Source organism: Sparus aurata, chromosome 3 (assembly GCF_900880675.1).
Source record: "Sparus aurata chromosome 3, fSpaAur1.1, whole genome shotgun sequence".
Classification (NCBI taxonomy): Eukaryota; Metazoa; Chordata; class Actinopteri; order Spariformes; family Sparidae; genus Sparus; species Sparus aurata.
Window position 1 is genome coordinate 27,630,128 of NC_044189.1, and position 21,307 is coordinate 27,651,434.

At 45.7% G+C, this 21,307-nt stretch overlaps 1 protein-coding gene across 1 annotated transcript in view; it reads right to left on the reverse strand.

The window, feature by feature from the left end:
- Positions 1–21,307, reverse strand: part of arid1ab (AT-rich interactive domain 1Ab) — a 57,981-nt gene that overhangs the window by 3,890 nt on the left and 32,784 nt on the right. The window contains exons 5-18 of the mRNA XM_030411723.1: positions 8,704–8,944; positions 7,938–8,027; positions 7,419–7,589; positions 6,562–6,865; positions 5,863–6,008; positions 5,643–5,740; positions 5,343–5,552; positions 5,020–5,224; positions 2,980–3,112; positions 2,045–2,220; positions 1,827–1,956; positions 1,516–1,635; positions 1,229–1,325; positions 184–1,003 (exon numbers count right to left, since the gene is read on the reverse strand). Coding sequence (XP_030267583.1) covers positions 184–1,003; positions 1,229–1,325; positions 1,516–1,635; positions 1,827–1,956; positions 2,045–2,220; positions 2,980–3,112; positions 5,020–5,224; positions 5,343–5,552; positions 5,643–5,740; positions 5,863–6,008; positions 6,562–6,865; positions 7,419–7,589; positions 7,938–8,027; positions 8,704–8,944 — 2,941 coding nt within the window. The remainder of the gene's footprint in view (positions 1–183; positions 1,004–1,228; positions 1,326–1,515; positions 1,636–1,826; positions 1,957–2,044; positions 2,221–2,979; positions 3,113–5,019; positions 5,225–5,342; positions 5,553–5,642; positions 5,741–5,862; positions 6,009–6,561; positions 6,866–7,418; positions 7,590–7,937; positions 8,028–8,703; positions 8,945–21,307) is intronic.

Genomic DNA, 21,307 nt, shown 5'->3' on the forward strand with positions numbered 1-21,307 from the left:
GGTCAAACAGAGCACTTTAGAACTATAGTCTATGACCGTTCTCATGAGCAGTTTTTGATTCAGCAAATTTGTTTTAAATATCTTCTCATACAACCTTTTATTTAAGTCTTAACGGCACTTTGTTCCTTGAATATGCATGTCTTTTGAAAATACAGAGCAAAGAATTAAATAAAAGTTCTGTACCAATGTCCTTCATGGTGAGTCGCCTGCGGGGCTTCAGGTGGGGTTGGGAGGCCTCCACAGAGCCAGGAGGGAAGGCCACATCTCGCCTGATCATGGGTTGCTGCACAGGGGCCTGGCCAATATGTGAGGCGGGTACCGGGGGTCCAGCTTTCTGCACCTTAATGCCCGGATGCATGTAGGGTGACTTGCTGGGTGATGTCCTGCTTTCCATGGGCCGGGGCATGGGTGCTGGGCTTGACACCTGAGGAATGTGGTTCTGGGAAGTCGGGTAGGTGGATGGCAGGGGTCTGGTCATGGGAGGTCCGGAACCACCGGGGCCAAATGGCGGCTGCCGCTGGTTGACGTGGCTAGGCCACTGCCCCTCATGGTTTATGCGCTGGTCTGACGGCATCATCTCCTCTGAGCGGTTCATGCCATGGTAGCCTGGGCCCTGGCCGGGTACAGGAGGCCCCTGTCGGTTGGGATAGTTGGGGTAGCCCATCTCATTGCGACCCTGCCACATTGGGCCCTGGGGGCCGTCAGGACCTGAAGGCATAGGGGTTGCCATCATCTGGGGAGGCATTGGGGACTGGGAGTTTGGGCCTGCAGATGTCGGTCCTCGGTCCCGGCCAAAGGGAAAAGGGAATTGGTTCTGTGGACCTGGTGGTCTGCGTTCCCCTCCAGGGTACGCATTATACTGGTTATACATGTCCTGTTGGCCCTGGGGCCCAGTGGACTGGGGTCCTGGCTGCTGTTGACCACTGTAAGGTACGTTGTACATTTCTCCCTCATGACGCTTGGCTGGTGGACCATACCCTCCATCTACAGGACGCTTGTAGTTCTGTCAGAAGATAAGTTTCAGCATCATACTCGACAAGTGGTATCGCAATACAATAATTTGAGGAAGAACCAATGATTGCATCTGTTCAACGGATCCCAGCACAGATAGGAAAGTTTACTGTTAATAGATATATGCTAAAAATCTATCTTTAATTATGGGAACTTTAAAAAGAAAGAAATCAATTTGCAGCATGAGCAGGGCAAACACCGAACAAAATGTTCTTACCGGTTGCTGCTGTGGATACATTCCTGGCTGTTGATTTGGGTATGGGCCACCAGGGGGAGCTCCTTGGCCAGGGAACTGATTGGTATAGGAGTCATGCCTGAAAAATAACAAAAGTTCACACACTACATTTCACATTTCTTCTTAACAGTAAATACACAAACAGTTGTAGTAGGAAACTCCAACGCTGAAAATCCTATTGTTTTCTAAAATTATCACACTGGCCTTAAAAACAACATCTCTTTTTTCTCCCTTTATACAGACCAATCTTTGCTGTGAATGGTACTGACCGTTGCTGTGGTGGAGGGCGGCTGGGCGAGTACATCCCTGTGTCGGCTCCAGAAGGCATCATGTTTGGCTGAGGAGCTCCTGGTCCCATGGTGCCATCAGGTCCCATGCCTGGCTCCTGTCTGTAAACCCAGCAAACACTCATCAGTTTGATTTGACTTGAATGGATATTGATGTGAACTGTGAATTTAACTAGTACAGGCCTGATCTCAGTATTTCAAAGAAGTTTTTAATAGGCAAGATTTACAGATATTTATAATTATATAAGTAGAACATCATGCTGACCACTAGAAGATTAATGCAGTATGTTTACCTTCGGTCATATCCGTAAGGGTACTGTTGCCTCTGGCCCATCTGCATGTTGGCCATAGGGCCTGGAGGGCCTCTGTTATACTGTTCTCCCATTCCACTGTTGGGGCCTGGTTGCATGAACTGCTCTCCAGCTTCAAACAGAAAAACACAGGTCGTTGTTAGTTGTAGCTCTAACGGAACTCCTACAACATCTTATTGGCTGGTTTGGCTGTTGCTTACCTTTCCTCATGCCACCAAAGGGGTCCTTGTTGGATTCGTAGGGACCCATTCGGCCCATCATCTCTGGGCCACCCATGCCGGGTTGGTAGCCCTGTGAGTTAGGAGTCATGGCGTTCCTTCTGGAAAATGCTGGGTCTCCGCCATCAGCAAAGGGGTCCTGCAGATTAACGCTACTCCTATAGGACAACAAGAGGCTTCTTAGTGAAAAAGAAAACTATTTGGTTCATAGATATTTTCAATACATTATATTTTTAGTTTCCAATATATTCACAACACTTAAATGGTTGATAATTCTTCTTGTCCTGCCTCTTCAAACTGATTTCCAAAACAGTACATTGTGTGCAATGATTGCACCTACTTTATGTTATTTTCAGGAGCATTCATACTACTGTTCAGGGCCGCAAGTAACGATTGTTTTCATTGTTGATTAATCTGCTGGTTGTTTTCTCGATTTATCACTTAGTTGTTTGGTCTATAAAATGTCAGAAAATACAAAAGGAAATGTCAATCAGTTCCCAGGTTGACATTGTCAAATTACTTGTTTTGTCCAAAACCCAAAGACATTCAGTTTAGAAAGTAAAGAAACCAGACTGATCAATCAATTGTTGCAGATCTACAACTATTCTGTACATTATATATAGTAAGTAGTTAGTAGTGGTGTCATTTTTTAAACCCCAATACAATGTTTCAACAACTGTCTTTTATACTTGCATCATAATAATACTCCTCTTTCACACTCAGTTACAAGCTGGTTGGCTGTGTGTTTATCTTAACATCATCTACCATAACATAATTTAAACATATTTTCCTGTTTGTTGTATTCCAGTTCCATTTCCTGATCCAATTTCTCGACAGGGATCAGTTTCATTTCACTGTCATGACTCCTGATATTGTTAACATCACAGAAACATGATATTGTGGCTTCTAACTTGTACCTGACGCCGGGCATAGGAGGCATTTGCGTGTGTGGGGTGGAGGCTGGGGTGGGGGGCTTCAGGTCTCCCCCCTCTGCCATCGAACTACTGGTGGACTGAGGCGTCTGGGGTCCTTGCAGGGATCCAGAACCAGCTGCAAAACAAAGATAGACAAACTGAGTACTGAGAAACGACAAGAAAGTCCTCGGGTTTGTAAAAAGCATTTTTATTTTATTCTAGAGAATTCAAAGCACATCCCCTCCTCATCCCTTCACTCCAGGAATAAAGGCGAGAGTCGATAGCTGATAGTGAAGCGGGGTAGTCTTGTGGATAGGCTGAGCACTGCTGGGGGCTTTTAGGAACACATGCTGCTTTTGGCAATCCTAAATCCCATTAAGAAATTCCTGAGCGCTGCACAGAGGAACACAGTTTGTGTCAAGCTGACTGGCTTTTGAGTGCGCAGCCAGCGAAAATGTTGAATCTTCCAGCTCATCACAGCATGCCAACCCCCCCACCTCCCATCACCCTCTTCCTCAACCACCGGCGGCTCTCGGAGTCACCAGGAAACAATGATCTAAACCCTGACTCTGAGAGATTACTGCCTGACCTGTACAGACAGCAAGATGTGTGTGTGCTTGAGAGTGAGAGAGTGATTGTTTGTGTTGTGTGTCTGTGAGTGTGTGACATAGTAGCGCTCATCCTTAACTTCAGCTCAGGACTTCTCACTATTAGCACGCCAGTCTGATGACTCACAGGTTCCCATTCATTAAAGCTGGAGTGCGCACACACACACACACACACACACACACACACAGCACCAGGGTCATTGGCAGGTCACATTTATTCACATTTTCTCACATCATCCTCTCGCCTCTCTCACTCTCACACACATACACACACATTAACCGACTCCACCACCCCCTCCTCCTCCCCTCCCGCCTCCTCCCTCTGGGCAGGGATTTCCCTCTACTAAAGATGAAGGGAGGAAAGGGGAGGGGGAGGGGGAGGATCTCGTGAGGACAGAAAAAAAAAATAGCATGGTAGAAACAGAGTCAGAGAGAGAGAGAGAGAGAGAGAGAGAGAGAAGTGCGTGATTTTTACGCACACACATACACACACGTTCAAGCCTCTTCCCCCCATTCATCATTTCTGGCTCAGCACTAATCTCCAGGGAGTGTTGCCTTGCCTCTGTAGCCCTGGGCCAGGCACCAGGCAGCGAGGACACGCCACTGACGGGGCATCGCTATCGCCAAATCACCTCCCGCCCCGCGCCTCCTCCCTCCCCCTCTTCCCATCTCTTCCTTCGTACTAACTAGAGGGCTGATGCCAGCTGACAAGCACCCTGATGTCTCCTGTAACAACACCCCGGCGCTGACTCAGTGCCCCGTGTCTGACAGCCTGGGTCTCGGCCAGACTGAAGCAACACGTGGTCGCTCCTGGTGTGGTTGGCTCCTGGCAGCTAAAGCCCTCCAAAACAAACAGCTTCTAGGCGACACGTCGTCCTGAGACCACCCCACTGCATCCCCCTTAACCTCTGACTGACTGCCAGTTTACACAGTGACTTTTCCCCCCAACATTCAGAGTTCATTGAAAGGTTTGGCATTCCAGTGGCATCACTGTTCGCGCATAAACCCAACGGGAGGCAAGTGTGAAAGGACAAGTCTTTCGTCATGTCCTGTGCAAATGTCAGGGAGTAGTCCCCCATGAGATGTCTTCGTGGAACTGTCCAGAGGATGCACTGCACTTCTGTGACTTATAGCTACACCATCGCCATTTACAACTCCTACAATATATGCCAAAATAGCAGTGATTTATGGGGGATGGCAGCCTCGTACAGGAGATGACAAACGATGGTCTGAGATCGGCTTTTAACGGTGCAATTAATAGGATACAATAAAATAAGGTGGTTTATAGGGCAGATGATGTGAGGCAAATAGAGCAAGGAGGATGTGATGAATTGCATGGCAACCACAATGTGCCTCAGGGAGAAAGTTAAAAGGAAATAAGCTTTCACTCACTGGATACGAGTGCGATTTACAGACATGACGATGGGGTGCTCACCTGGGCTGGGAGGCTGGATCTTGGGCTGATTCTTTTTGGTGTCCGTGTTGAAGAAGTCCGGGGGCGGGTCCTCGCCACGCTCGATCTTGCACTCGAAGGCGTACAAACATTGGATGTACTGTTTCTTGAGCGAACTGGCCGCGCTGCTTGACGTGCCCACGTTCAGGTTGGTGGCCAGCTCCCTCCACTTCTTGTTCTTATTCACCTGGTGGGCGACAGATAAAGGAGGAGGCTCAAAGAGCAGCACACAACAGTCTTACAGGGATTATAGTGCTGACTGTTTTAACGTGGGATATTCAAATTCAGGTGGAATCCAGGCATACCTGGGTGAGGCCGCCGATCTCTTTGACGGAAATGTAGAGTCTGAAGAGATCGAGAGGCTTGCGTCCCACTGCGGGTAGGTTGTTCATGCCCATGGCCTTCTCCTCAGCAAACGCTAGGTATCGATCTACCCACATCTTCCTCTCTGGCTCTGGGCCGAGCTCGTATAGACGAGTGATCTTCTCGTTGGTAATGGTGGATGAGCTCGACTTCTATAGGATGATGAGAAAAATCATGAGTTAGACAAAAACAAAGCTCTTATGAGCAACAATAATTTCTTGGTGTGGAGCTAGAATTTTTACCTTTTTGGATTCAGGCTTGGGCGTCCCCTCCACTTTGTTGTTCATCTTCGGTGCAGGGGCCATTTTCTCCATGCCAAACTCCGTACTGGGAGCCATTCCTGGGTGTTCAGTGGTTAAAAGAAGAAGATGAAAAATAGAACATAAACACTCTATAAGACCCTTTTAATGGACAAAACCTCCAGGCCCACAATTGTCCTTCAACTGTGTAGCTTTTACTCACCAGGGGTGTTGTTGGCCATATTTGCTCCCATTGGGTACGGCCCTGGACCTGCCTGGTTCATCATACTGTGCATGCTGTTCATGCCAGGGCCGTATGGAGAGCCTGCTCCCATCATGCCCTGGGACATGTTAGGGTAGCCAGGTGGCCTAGAAGAGAGAATTCTTGTTAACAAAGAACACTTGGGAAAAGTTTTTTATTTGAAAGTCATCTTTTTCATGCCTTTCGTTTGATCCTGTAACAAATCTAAGCTTTTTTAGTGTTTTGCATTAACTGGGTTTAGCTTATTCTGTAGGAAACATCAATTTACGTCATATGATTCTAGCAATAGCCAGGCCCACGAGTGCCTCTCAGTAGGCTGAGCTGGCATCCACGCTAGGGAGGGATGTGATTCACTGATGTCAGAGACCATCTCCTGCTCTCTTTTTCTCTCCACTTCTTCCTTTTCTCTCAGAAATAAGTGTTTGGTCTACTGCCATCTACTCGCAGCACACTCCGGCACCAAAACATACAACATACTGGCTTGCATGTGGGAAGAACCAATCATTTTTCATGGTCACACAACCGCACATATGAGCAAGGACACACGCACACACACTTCAGTCTTAAGAGTCCTAATACAATGATTCAAACAGACTCTCATCATCGGCTCTCTTACGTGTCATTGAGACAGTGATGCAGCCAGCAGCTTCAAGCACCCACCTGTTGTGTATGGAGTTTGTAGGTCCGTGGTGCATGGCGGGGCCGCCGTCCTTCCTGTTCATGCCTGGAGGGGGACACATCCCAGAGGCCACCTGAGGAGGCATGCCGGCCATGTTTGCGGCCATCGCAGGACCGTAGGGACGCGCACCCATCTGCCCGGGGCCTATCCTGCCAGGTGGGATGCCTCCATACGGAGCCCCGCTGCCCTGACCAGGCATCGGGTTCATGGTACCGCCCATGCCGGGACCACTGGGAGGGTAGTTGGCATTAGGCATCCCTGTGTAGCCAGGCTGCCTGGGGTAACCTGGAAGGGTCACAGACGGACAGATACTGTAATTCTAGCCTGCTACACCAAAACATCAGATAGGGTTTCATTCCACTAAATTGTGTTTATAAACTGTGTTTCAGGCTAAAACAGAGAAATCTGCAGAACGACTTCTACTCATCTGTCCCTGCCGAGATAAAGAGTTTCAGCAGTCCGGCTCTAAATTTACCTCTTTGCAGCCTGTTCTGACAAGCAGCCTGATGAAGCGGGCTTTATCTGGCCCTCGCTGCTCGCTGCTATGACTCATACCAGAACTTCTTCAAAGCCCACAGAAACCATCTGAGACTTCAAAGTGAAGTGATAGAATTTCATAAATATATGAAGTGAGAGGAAACTTCAAAGCCTTTTTTAAAATCTGGTCTATCTATGAAACTGTGATGGTCGCAGGGCGTCAACTGTAAACTCATTCATAATATTTTTAGAATTGGAAAAACTGCGCGATATGACTGAGCAGAGAGCACCACTCAACACTGTACTCTCCTCTCTCCTTTACCACTGTAGAGGGCCTTACACTTCTGCCATGAGGCCTCACCTTGTGGACCGTACTGCCCTCCCTGAGGCCCGTAGTTTCCCATGGAGTTGTTCTGGGGATAAGGTCCCATTCCACTATGTATCTGGCCTCCTGAAGACTGGCGTGGAGATAAGGCGGAGCCAGGCTGTCCAGGGGACCCGTAGGGGGGCATCTGAGGGTTCCGCATGTACACTGGAGAGGATGAGAGGAAAAATCATTACATTTCTTCATTTGTAAAACACAAAATATTGAATCTCTGCATGTGTACAAAAACATAGCAGTAAACAGTGTCTTTCTGCTGTTACTCTCATTCAACCTGGCAAGTAGATTACAAGCACATTCTAATTTAATGATACAGCCTGGGGGAGTGTTTAGTGGAGAAAGGAATGCATACAAATGCAAACAATCACACCTAAGAGCTGCTGAGAAAGTGGCACAGTTTTCTTTCACTGTTGGCCACTGAGCGAAGGAGAAGTTAAGTGGGTTTTTTTTTCTCACTGTGTTCTTAAAAAACCTCTAAGAACATGCATCGACACTTACCCCTGTCCTGGCCCATGGCTGACTGGTTCATGGAAGAGTGCATGATGCTGTCTGACTGGACACTGGGTGGCCGGGGAGGCATCTGATTACCTGCAGGACAGCAACACAATGCTCAGAAAGGTTCGGACCTTCAGATACCTTGTTATCTTCAGTCTTTGCATGTCCTTCAACTTTTAAAATATTAACCATCAAGTGACCGATCAAATCCATAAACAGTAATACTATGACGGTGTCCTATTGGATGCCTGTTAAACTGCACACCACTAAGAGTTGTAGGTGGCATCCTAACTGCTGTTTTCTCGGGCATCTGGGTGGTTTACTAGCATCATGTTAGGGAAGAAATGTTCCCATCTGGCAAGTCACTTCATGAATTACAAATGGGGTCTGTTTGTATCTGTGAGTGAGCAAGTGTTGAATTAAAACTCAAAATCTTTCTCCTTGTTACAGGATGTTTCACACACCATGTCACCAACTTTATATGAAAAATGTATTCAGTTTATTTTCCTGGTTAATTATTTTCAGCAGGCCTAATTGCTATAATACTACGAAAATAAAAAATGCTATATGTAAGAAAATAATTCAGTAAAGAGATACAGAAGATGTGTTTGGAAATATATTTCAGTTGCATATTGTAGTTTGGATACAGCTGTGAAATTGTCTAAAACATGCAACAAACATCTATCAGACTCTGTCATACATGAGCAAAAATCACATTAACAACACTTCTTTCCAATGGCTAAAAGTGTTCTTGTTAGTCCGTTTTTACCTGGCACAGCAGCAGGGGACAATGGGCCAGTGCGGGAGGGGGTGACACTAGCAGGTGAACCCACAGGTGATGGCGAGGGCCCACGTATGCCTGGCAGGTGGGGCGAAGTGTGCGGAGAGAAGGGCGACTGGGCAGGATTGCTCTGCTCGCCCTGACTGCTGGACACCCCTGAGGTGCTGACACCTGGGCTCAGGGCGCCCTCTGTACCAGTTGGCAGGTCATCGATGGAGCCCGAAAGGTCCTGGGACAAGAGGAGGAACGCAGGTTAATGATGGGTTGTACAGGGCAAATTAAGTAAGTCTAATCTTTTGATACATTCTGGGTTTCTATCAGTCGACTGTAAAGACTGAACTGGGAGCTCTGCCCACCATACCAATTTGTTTTACTTCTGTGGGTAAAACCATGAAATATGGAAACACAGCTGATGGCTTCTCATTCTTAATACAGGGTATATACAGAAGTTGAATTCAAAACATTTTAATACATTTTAATACCTTTTTAATACCTTCACTATTTTATATTACGAACAGGACTTCAGGCTGCAATTGTAGGGGCAACCTTTCGAACTTCAGCGTTGAGGGTTACTAATTATAAAGTACCAGACTGTCATTTTAGTAATGCAGTGTAGTAATGCTTACAATTCAAGTCAAGTACCTATTATTACTGGATACTTTGTTAGTTTTTTGCCTCAATAAAAACACTGACCTATACACAATTATTTGGTATTTAATCCTAACCCAAGAAAAAATTATTTCATTGTTATGTTTAGGAAGAGCACACACACACACACACAGCACAACACTCTTTCTTTCACTATCATTCTATCTCAATGAAGACAAAATGTCAAATGAAAATCAGAAAAGGTTTAAATAGTTTAAAAACAGAAATGTTCAATTAAAGGAGAGACAGCGAGCTTCTTAAAGTATGGTGCTATTCCCAATTTTGAATAAAAATAGGTGTGTCTCATTCGTCCAGTTTACTAATACAATGTGCTGCTGGATTAGAGTCACTGGGTCACATGACATGCAAGATATCGAAAAAACTGCAATTGTTTTGTATTAATATATTTATGCTAAGTAATTTAATGACGGGGCTCTGGGAGGTGAGCTGACCGTCCTCCTGCTGCTAACACTGGGCTAACCTCTGTAAAGTCACGGCTGGACCCGAGTGAATATCCACCGAATATCCAACCTAAAACTAACTTCACCCTGGTTTGATGTTGCAGCCTTTGAATAGGATGACGAGGATTTCAGTCACTCAACTTAAACAGTGACTTGTAGAAATGATATAAATAGCAGTAATGACAATAATAATCGATTTCAAGATAACTTAGGTTGTAGTGCTTTCACTGTGGGCAACTTAAATTCGCCATTCGCCCGTGATATTAATCCTACAAAAATCATGTCCTTTTTTTTTTGCGGCAGCGCTGAAAATCCCGCAGCAGAATGCATATAGGGGAAACACTGACACATCAGATATCCTTCCGCAACGATTGCAGGCTTTTGGTGGAGCTCTGCTTTGAATGAAGTTCCATCGTGACAAATGAATGGACGACTTGCGGAGTGACATGAAGACATGAGGTACAAAAATTGTCTTCGTCATTGTCTTTTTACAGACGTGGCAATAAGCCTCTCGGCTGTTACCAACTACTGGCCTAAACCAGTCTGAGTCCTCTAACCAGAGGTCTGAAAAATTACATTTCTCCATGACTTCGTCAATAGTAGCGAACTTTTGGAAACTTTTGGCAGCAAGCCAGCCGTGTGCTATCCAGCTGGAGCATAGACTGAGGTGCTATTATTTTTACCATGCTGCACACTGTCTGATGTCACACCATCAATACCTCTCAGGTCCTACTCGCACAAATAATTTATATAAATAAATTCACGCGATTTTTAGGAGATAGGCCTGCAATTACCACAAATGGAAAAAAAAAATACCTCGTCAGATAACGTTTACTACTCTTAAATACTTTTTAATGGCCTTAATTTTTGCTAATTTCATTTACTACCATTTAATACCTTTTACAACCCCACGGACACCCTGTAATAGTTTGTGTTTCCTAAAACCAAAGTCATTCACTTTACACTTTTCATTGTGATCATTTCATTATTGCCCTTAATTTTCACAATTAATGGATTCATTGTTTGGTCTGTAAAATCTCAAAGAATAGTAAAAAGTGATGTCTTCAAATTGCTTCCTTTTTCCAACAGTCCAAAATCCAAAGACTCTTCATATACTGTCATATGTGAAAAAGAAAAGTAGCAAACCCTAACATTTAAGATGCTGGAACCAGCAAATGTTTGACAGTTTTTAACAAGAATGAATCGATTATCAAAATGACAAGGGCAATACATTTTCTTTTGATTGACTGATTGTTTCAGCTCTACTGAAACCTGATTAAAATGTTATGTTAATGCACCTTTTCAGCAGTTTATACTGGGATGGGTTAAACAGGATTATGATGTAGTAAAAGAGAAATTAAGTGGAAAACCTGAAACAAAATATCAGTGTCTGTATGTTGGTGTGTGTGTGTGTGAGCAGGGATGTAACTAAAGCCCAGTTTGGCTCAGTCTAATATGTGAAGATTTGCTGCACCTGGGGGAATGTGAATCCAATTCAGGTGTTTTCCTGCCGCACTTGACTGAGGAGGTTTTCGGAGTCATGTCAAAGTCAAGTGAAGTCAAATCAAGTGAGTGGAAATCCAAACAGCCATTGATGTGTTACAGAAATCTTTCCCTTCAGCAAGATGTGTCTGTTATTCTCTCACAACAGCACTTCCAGCTCTATTATGGCACAAACACACATTCAGGTGAAATGACTTCTTTCTCCACCTTTTTAAAAATACTCCACATCACATCTATAATGCTGATAATGATCCATCTTGGCAAGGAGAACTCCGTTTGTGTGGCTTGCAAAGAGAGTGGGGGGGGAAAGTGGGGGGGAAAAAAATATTTGAAGCAAGTCATCTACAGAGGCAGCTGAAATAATTGGTGCTGGGCACCGGCTCTGGTGCCATGTGGTGTTGTTATTGAGCCTAGCTGGCTGTGACACAAAGACAGCCAGGCGGGCAAGAAGGTAGGAATGCAGCCGGCGATGATTATGTTTGTGGGAAGGTGAATGTTTACACACTGGCCACTCACGTGGAGCCCATGTGCTCGCTCAGAAATGCAAGCTCATCTGCCAGTCACATCGGAGGAGGGAAAAAAATGGGAGGGAGGAGGAGGAGGGAAAAAAAGCACTCATTGGAAGGTGGCCAACTATTCCCATAGAAATCTCACACTCGCAGGCTGGCTGCAGCCCCGAAGCCGGTGGTTTTGCACTTGAAACAGCGCCCGTTGCTATTTTTGGGACGTGACCTGATGGAGGAACCCCAGAGGGAGTGACAGGAGCAGAACGCTGATTCAGAATCCCCCCCCCCGAACCACCCCCACCCTATTCACTCTGCCCTCCATTTCATTCCATCTCTTCCTCTTACTTCAGCGACTGAAGACACCCAGGCCTTTCTGACCCGCACAGAAGATGTGACAACCACAAAACCATTCGAAAAGCAGCAGGAGTGCTTTATGTACGAGAACCGCACTCTTAAGACTTTCATTGGCTGATACCCAATTAATGTTCACAAATGTAAAATCAGGTCAGAACAAGGCAGAGCCACGCTGTGTGAACGACAGAGCAGGGAGACCTTAAAGAGCAGGGATCAAACAGCATGACATTCTTTGCTTAAACAACCATGGCGGGATCCTTTTTCCAGCAGCCAGCATCATCAGCTGACCTACATCCCCCCCTCTTCCCAACCAGCACCACCCCACCTCCACTCAGACATCACAAGACTGGTCATCTGACAGAGGGCTCGGTCTGAAAGCCCCGGGCCAGCCGCCAAGATGACCACCTCAGCAGCTGCCACACTCAGAGCATTAGAGATCACAACAGAGTTGTGTCCCTGCCACAGAAACCCGCCTACACCAACTCCTCCACCCAAAACCGACCCAGACTACAGGGCAAAAAGGTCAGGGGTCAGTTCTTGGAGTTACGCCCAGGAGTCACCTCTCAGCGGGAGGTCACTGTGGACAGCGGCATGGGACATACTCACTTCAGTCACAAGAAAGAAAGAGACACCAAGAAGGCATTACTAAGGCAGGATCTATCCTCTCAAAAAATACAACATTAACAGTGGGATTTGAGGTACTCTGGGGTTCCTTACGTGCATATAAACAGAATGCAGATCAGTTGGGTAAACCTCCACCTGAACTGAGAGGTTTCAATGCCAAACAGTCCCAATCCTGATTCCAACACCTGAACATTGTGTATTGTCCAATAACAACCAGCGATCCAATATCAATATTTCAGGATGTAATGGCTGAGCTTGAAATTACACAACTCACTTGTCATTCATAACTACTATTATTGACCATTTGTGCCGTAACATATGTGTTAAGCTGCATTCAGGTGCACAAGTCACTGCTAGGACGTAGCAGAGTCCCGTTTAAAGAAATTATTTGGTATTAGATGGGTACAAACACTAGCAGAAAAACTCCCTAACCCTCAGGGAATAATTAATGGATCATAATGAAAAAAGATGGCGCATTTAGGTGCTGGTGTCTACAAGTTGATGCATATCCTAATAAAGGTCTATTATTTTCCGCAACATAATTGGAGATTATGGTGGTTTAAATTTAGAGTGATACAGAGCAATCAAGTTTCATATTGGATTCGACTAGATTTAATTAAATGGGACTCTTTGGCCTCTGGTGGAGGTATGCACTCTACTTAATGCCATTCAGGATTTTCGCTGCAGCAGCACAGGTCCACAGCAAAGATTTGAAAAGGGACATGATTTGGATTGGGTTTAGGAACTTGATTGAGATTTTCTTCATTTTTCTCCCCCAGATTTTCATTGTTGTACCAGACCAGTAGAACAGAATTTCTCTGGAAAAGGACAGAGCAGCCACTGGGGTGAACAGTAAAGACTGCATCCTCAATCAACTGACAGAATAGTAAAGTGACTTTTTGTATAAATTACCTAAAATGAACTGCCTCTTGTGTTACTTAACTCTTTAAGAATGCTTTGAGAAGTCTGGCTCATTTTGCTAAATGCAATAAGGGGGCTTTGCAGAAAAAATATGATAATATTAAACCATAATACTATAGGATTAACAAAAATGTATTGAATTGTGTAGCTTTTGACCAAATCTCATCAAAATGTGTATTGCCCATAATGCAAAGGTACAAAACAATTAAATGCTAAATCTATAAAAAACATTCACATATGCAACTTCTATACTGGCACGTATGCAGCATAGAGGGCGAGCTCTTCTGTAAATATCTGACAACTGACAGCTCTGATCCCTCAGCCTGGATAGGCAGAAGCATTGCGCGCACACACACACACAGACGCGCACGGACACATGCACACACACACCTACTCCCACTCTGCAGTCATTGATTTTTCCCAGCTCAATACTGCACAGCACCAGCCTGTTCTGCTGACTGCACAAGCCGGACAGCGAGAGGAGAGGAGAGGAAGGAGGAGGAGGTGGTGGTGGTGGTGGAGGAGGCGGGGGAGGGGGAGGTCGCTGATACTGATGCTGCTGTGGCTCTGCTATTCAACACACTCATTATTAGAAGGCAAATGATGAAGAAGACATGGATGAGGCATGAGGAGGAGTTGAGGGATGGTGGGGCGTTTAAGTTTGAGTGTGGAGGGTTTGTAAGCTTTGATGAATGTTACAGCAGTATCATCCCTGTCAATAATAACAGCTGATTACGTGGAAATAATCAAGTACATGCTAGTTTCCTGTATGCAGAAAAGGGGGATATATGAGCTGTGTTGTGGATAGAAGCACAGAGCTGCAGCTCTTTCTATGGAGCTTCAAGCTCCTCTCTATGGCAGCCATTTTGTGTTTTTCCCAGCACTGCCTAACATGGAACTTCAGAGCTGAGAACTGCACAACAGTGTTCACAATGTTTGAGGCAAAAACAGAGATTTATATCAAGAGAAGTGATGAAAATACACTAATAAATCCTAGAAAATAGTACAAAAATGTATTTTAATGCAATAATTGTTATTGAATGTGGAAAATGGCAGAAAGTCTTTACTGCTCCCATTATTCCCATATTCTCCACTGCTCCTCTGAGTGTGCTGTCTCTGAGTCATCTGCTCTGCTCTCCTCTCTGCCGTCCTAATGTATTCCATTTGCAGATTACTTCACTGAATCAATCAAGCCCGACCAGAGCCATTAGTCTGCCAAGCCAGCCGATTTCTTCTTTTTCTTTTTTCCCCCCTTTTTTTAGTAGGTTATGAGAAACAGAAAGTAGGTAGCGTAGCAGCCCTGAGCTAATGAAACATATCTGGATTGTGTGACCCTGGCCACTAGTGTGTAACTGGATCTGGTGGTGGTGGTAGAGGAGGTGGGGGCAGAGTTCATCCCTCAGTCACACACTCTCCCTGACCCACTCTTCTCTGTCATTCTCAGACCTCAGGCTTTTACCGACCGCCTAGTTGGCAGGCTTCCTCGTTCTCAGGCCTCCAGATGCTAAACACAATATACAGGGAGAACAAAAAAAAAAAAGAAGAGAAAATCTCACTCACTCCAGACTTGCGCGCACACACACACACACACACTCACACATCCTCTGTGGTGAGGCGATAGCTGAGGAAGAGAGAGTAAGAAGGGGGGGGTGGAGGAGTGGTACAGGGAAAAAAATGGCTGCATCTCAAGGGCTGCCATGGTTACTGTGATCCACGTGGTTGACACATTAGAGCTGACACAGTCCCTCCCCCCTGTTGCTGCCATCCCCCCCCCCTCTCTCTCTCTCAGCGGCCTCCCTGCATGCCTGGCAGGGTCACGGTGCAGTCAGCTACTACAAAAGAAGCAGCCCGTCATTGTTACAGGAAACGCAGACGCACCAAAGCCGTGTTCCTCCCCCCCTCCACCACTGCCACCGCTTTAATTACACACTCAGCCTCCAGGCCTTTCGCACTGAGGATGCCTGGGAGACACGCACATACACAGCGTGGACAAACACTAAACAGCAGAACCTTGAACTTCTTTGCTGTCTCTCCTGAGTCCCTGATGTTTATGTTTATATGCCGGCGACCTCGTCAGTGAGAACACTCCAGCGCTGCGCATTTAGCACTCATTCAGGGGCAAAGCGAGCTTTTGATATCTGAACAGGGTCATGGGAAAAGTCATCTATTCCCTTTTAAGCTTAAGATCAAGTGAACATTTCTGAGCATATTTTCTGAAGGAGTTTCTCTTCTCTTTCTCCCAGCTCAGCCCCAGAACGTGCCGACTCGTCTGAGCCCAGAAGATTATCTTCAGACCACAATCACAGCACTTCTATCGGCACACACAGATGACAGATAGACTGCAGGCGCTCAGACTAAATAAAATGTAGCCCGTCTCCTCTATCAAACCACCTGTAACGACGCCATGCTGCAGTAGCATGAAATCACAGCAGGAAATGTTCAGGTGTTGAACAAGACGACGGACAGGTGGGTGTTGCTGATGCCTCAGCCACCTGCCCAGAGGGTCCCACCTGCATCTTAGAGTTGTGCCGAGCTACGAGGAGCTTCTGGAAGCCCATGGAAGGCTTGGAGAGAGGCAGCTCCAGCCCCAGCTCCAGGTTTGCAGGGCTGAGCTCAACCATAAGGGGGCACTCCCATCCCACTATGAGGGAAGAACTGGAGAAAGGAGGAGAAGCAAGGCCCCTGCCTCATACAGCAGCAGCAGCAGCCATTACAGGGTTTCACATACAGCACAGGCTGACATGAAACTCTCTATACACGGTTGGAGCAACCTATAGGTGCACCAGGCAACTCTCAACACTCCAATTCACACGATGATATAGACGAGAGCTGTTGAGCGGGTGGTTTAGACCAATCTGTGGATGAAATTAACATGCATCACTTCTGTTATTTAATTTATCTTACATGTAGGCAAACAACAAACAGGGATGGTGAACACGATGCTTGGAGCCTGGGAGCACCCTGCTGGGGTTAGATATCTCGTCTGGAGTATCAGTGCCACAGACACATTGTCTACTACCTCCATCTCCCCAGAGATCACCATTACACTTTATCACCAGCAGCCACGTGGGAAGGATAATAACACAGACAGAACAAGTACAAGATGAAAGAGTGAAGCAGCACAATTCAGTAGAAAAGTCTTGTACTGCTAAGGCGTAAAAAATACAGTTCATTTGACACTGATCAATACTGCTTTAACATTCCTGTGATACAGGCTTGCAGTCAAAAAAAAAGAAAAAGAAAATAAAGGCCAACTATGAATCTTAATCAATGAGTAGGGAGTTCTTTTTTAAACGCTCCACATTTGCCTAATTGAGCTTCTCTGTGGGGGTAACAAAAAAGGGGGTGTGCAAGGCACACAAACACTGCAGCAGCCTGTGTGTAGCTAACACAGAGTAGATGAAGGGAGGTGGTGGAGGGGAGGAGGAGGGTCTGATTGCTGTGAATAATGGGGAGATGGTGTGTGCGTGGGGGGCCTTTTGTAGAGATCACAATAGTAGCAGGGAGTCCCAGGGCAGTGCACAGATGCCCAAGTGAGACAGGCAGCTGCCCAGCCCGAGGTGAGGGGTGCCGGGATACGGAGGGCAAGGGGGCTGGAGGGGCCTCAGGGTGAGCTGGTTGGGGGGGGGGGGGGGGGGGCTCCAGACCCCTACAGCCAGTCTGCCTGCTCTCCAGAGCACCAATGCCCCTCCCCTCCTACTGTCACACACACACACACACACACACACACACACACACACACACACACACACACAGAGCGTGTCTAGGGGGCACTACCAAAGCAACCAGCGGTGAATTAACTGAGGGAGAGGGGGAAAAATAATACAGACGGTATTTCATATAGAGAGAGAGAGAGTTAATTTCATTGTGAGGCTGGTTTCATCCATCCAGGCTCAGCAGCTTGTTCCAGCGAGAGCAGGAGCGAGCAGAGCACAGACAGTGCTGCAGTCAGCCACAGTCTTTGTGCTGCAAAACTAGCTCAGCCCAGCAGAAATGGAGGCAGAGGGGAGGGGCATGGGAGAGTGTGTGTGTGAGTGTGAGAGTGTGTGAGTGAGCAGAGAGAGCAAAAAAGGGAGAGGGAGAGTGCTCTGCCAGTGTGTGTGTGTGTGTGTGTGTGTGTGTGTGTGTGTGTGTGTGTGCGCGCTCACAAGAGCAAAACAGAGCTTGGGGTTTTAGCAAGCAGGCTGAGAAACAATCCAGTGAGGCAAATGCAAAACAACACACTTTGTCAGCAGATTGAATTTTCTCAAGTACATTAATTAAAAATCACATAGACGAAAGAAAGGGGTGAGACAGAGAGGGAGCAGGGGAGAGAAACAGACGAGCTAGAAGGAGGGAGGGCGGGTGAGAGCAGCGCGAGTGAACGGCACCCTGGAATCTGAATAAGACATGTCTGCACAGGAAGCAAGGGCCCCAGAATAGCAACAGGAAACTGGCCCCGGACTCTGAATACTGTCAGCGTCAGAGCCTCGCAAAACAAGGCTGCGCTGCACAGCGTTATGAAAGCTGATTTACTGAGAGAAGAGAGAGAACGAGGAAGGGGAGAGTAGGAGGTGGTGGGGGAGGGCGCAGGCGAGGGAAAGAGAAAACGAGAATTTAGATAGAAAGAGGAACGGCAGAGAGTGAAATATATATTTATATATATATCTATATATTCAAAAACAGAAAGAAAGGGAAAAATGCAGCAAAAACAGAGTGTAATAGTGAAAGGCAGGGAGGGGGGTTGGGCTGGGTAGGAGAGGAGAGGAGAGGAAAAAAGTGGGCCGGCCTTGTCAGGCTGATTGCTCCAGAGCTATGTCGCAAAAACAAGCTTAGCTGCAGGAGGAGAGCAGAGCTGGGCTGGGCTGAGCGGGGAAGGAGGATTGCAGGAGGGGGACTGAGTTGATCAAGACTGGAAGATCCCTCAGTTCCAGATCAGGAGGCTCGGCACATAACATTAAAGGTCATTAAGGAGGGGGGGGGGGGGGGGGGGGGGGGCTGATGTGGGTGGTCCTTGAGCTTTGCAAATGCAGTGCATAAGACAGAATTCATTCAAGGGTGGGGTCGTAATAAGCACTGATGTAGTGATCAATTTAAAGGTGTGAAAAGTAGGACCTCCAGTTGAGCTAGAAAAGACCTCCACTGAATTAAAAAAATAAAATAATGTCAAGTCATGTATGGGTTTCATCACTTAAAAATATATACTCCTCATCTTCCATATATAATAATACAAGTAGGGATTTTAAGTCGGACTGAATAATGACACCAATTCAACCGCAGATAATAAGAAAATATACACCCCTGACGCACGTTAGAGAATGTAAAGCCCCTTGGCCCTTTCTTCAAGATAAAACCACTCCACTCCACATGAATGCTCTTATTTGGAAAGGCAAGAGCAGCAGGAAGATGAAGGGGAAAAAAAAAACAAACTCAAGCGCGAGTGTGTGACCAACATGTGACCTTCCTCTCAAGTCTGGAGCACATTCAAACACATCAGAAAAGAGGAGCATCACGACCAGTGGGCGGTCCTGAGTGGGATTAGTCCCACAGAGGAGAAAGAGTGTACAAAAGACATGGGAGAGGACAAGGAGATTTACAACAAAAAAAAAGAAGGAGCAAGGTGGGAGGGAGAGACGTTGGTGGTGGTCTGGTAGTTATTCTCATTCCCATGGGTTGACTTAGAGAGGAAGTGTCACTTCCAGGGAAAGTTACAGCACAGATCTGGCCTGCTTCACTTCTGCTGAAGTCTTGATCTTGAGCAGGTGGGCTTTTGTATTAGCAAGGAGCTTTCATAACATGAAGGGTACTAGAAAACGCTTTCCTAAATAAAGACACTGGAACCTATTCTTGCACAGAATATTTCTTCAGAACATGACTCAGAATGTCGGCACCAAATGCCTGAGTAGTTTGGAATGTGAGCAGCTATTGTGGTCAACAAAGGACGACTTTGGTGATTAAAGTTTGCGACTTAGGATGGATGATTACTAAAAAAAAGATTAAAGCAGCATATTCTTCGATATCATGAAGTTTAGCCCTTGGCATGAGTCAAGGTCAACCAACACATTTCCCATAATGCAACTGAATAGAGAGGTGAAGTCCCTACCCTTCCAGTGGACCATAATGGGACCTTATTTTAGAAACAGTATTGATAGTAGTTCATTGTGAATGAGTAATTTTTTGATCCTGTTTGAATTGCGCCATGAATTACAAATATATTTGTCAATTTAAAAGATACATTTTCAAGTTTTATGGAGTTGCAGTTAGTCATCAAATTGTTTTAAAAGACAATGAAAATACCAATTTAGAAAGACCACACTCCTAACAATTTCTGAAATGATGTTTCAACACTCACTGTATCCTTGTACAGTAGCTAGCCCACAAAACTGTATCATTATCTTTTTACATTACTGCATCTGTAAATAAGTACAGACTTGTGTGATTTTCACCTTTTTTTGTACTTTTCCTGTCCCAAGGTAACAGCCATGTTGGAGTAGGTGACATTTTGGAGACGATTTAATTCACTGAGGGGTTTTATACAAAACTAAATAGTATTTTACTATCTTAATAACAAACTGCAACTTTCATGATTTGAAAAATGTTCTTTTAAATTGAAAAACATCACTGCACAATTCAAATGGGCTAAAAAAAATAAAATTGTTGGACTCTTACACATATTTTTCTGAAATAAGGTTCCGTCAGGGAAACTAACAATAAGGGCCTTCGCCTCTCCTTTAGACCTTCCATGCTTCCCAAGTGCCCACATCTTTCAAGCTCCACACCTCCAGTTTCACCACAGACTTTATGATGCTGAAAATTTCCAGTCCCAACCTCAAACTAATGACATCACCATGATGACATGATGGTGACCGACAGAAGACACAATACAACTGTTTTCATAAGCTGTACAAAACTGTTTTTGAAGAGCAAAATCGTTAATGTGTAAAATTGGTAGGGTGCCCCTCTAATCTGCAAATATGGTGTTTCATTATCGACAATAATGTGGCGCATTTGATAAAGAAAAAAGAAAAGAAAAACTGCTCCTCTTGCCTCCTCTTACCTCTTAATTCATTTAGGAAATTACTTTATTTTTATCAGGTCACAGGAACATTTTAACTTTCCACTTTAATGCCTGTTATTCAGTACTCACTGCGAGTTGTTTTTAGATTCACATGAACTACACTGTAAAAATGCAGTGTAGTGCAGTGTTCACTGTAGACGCTAGTTCCAGGGATCCGACAGCGTGGTAAATACTCAACAGTTAAACTGTGCTAGTGTGTCCTGGAGCCAGGAACCAGCTCGACCTGCTCAGCTAGTTCCTCTATGACTGCCTGTTTGCACCCCCTCCTTCTTCCTCCACCTCTTATCCACAACCCTTTTCTCTAACTGACTGTTGCTTTCCTACCTGCGCCTTCCAGCAGGCGCTGAGCCTCCTGTACTCCTTTATTCCCACCTCAACGGCGGCCTAACAGACGCTGGGTTTTTAGCACCTGGCTCAAACAGACCCATCTGTGCTCTGGATGAGGTGATGTCTGGCTGGCTCTGTGAGAAAGCTACTAAAGTAGCTAAATGGTGCTTACCCCTCAGCCGCTGTCAGAT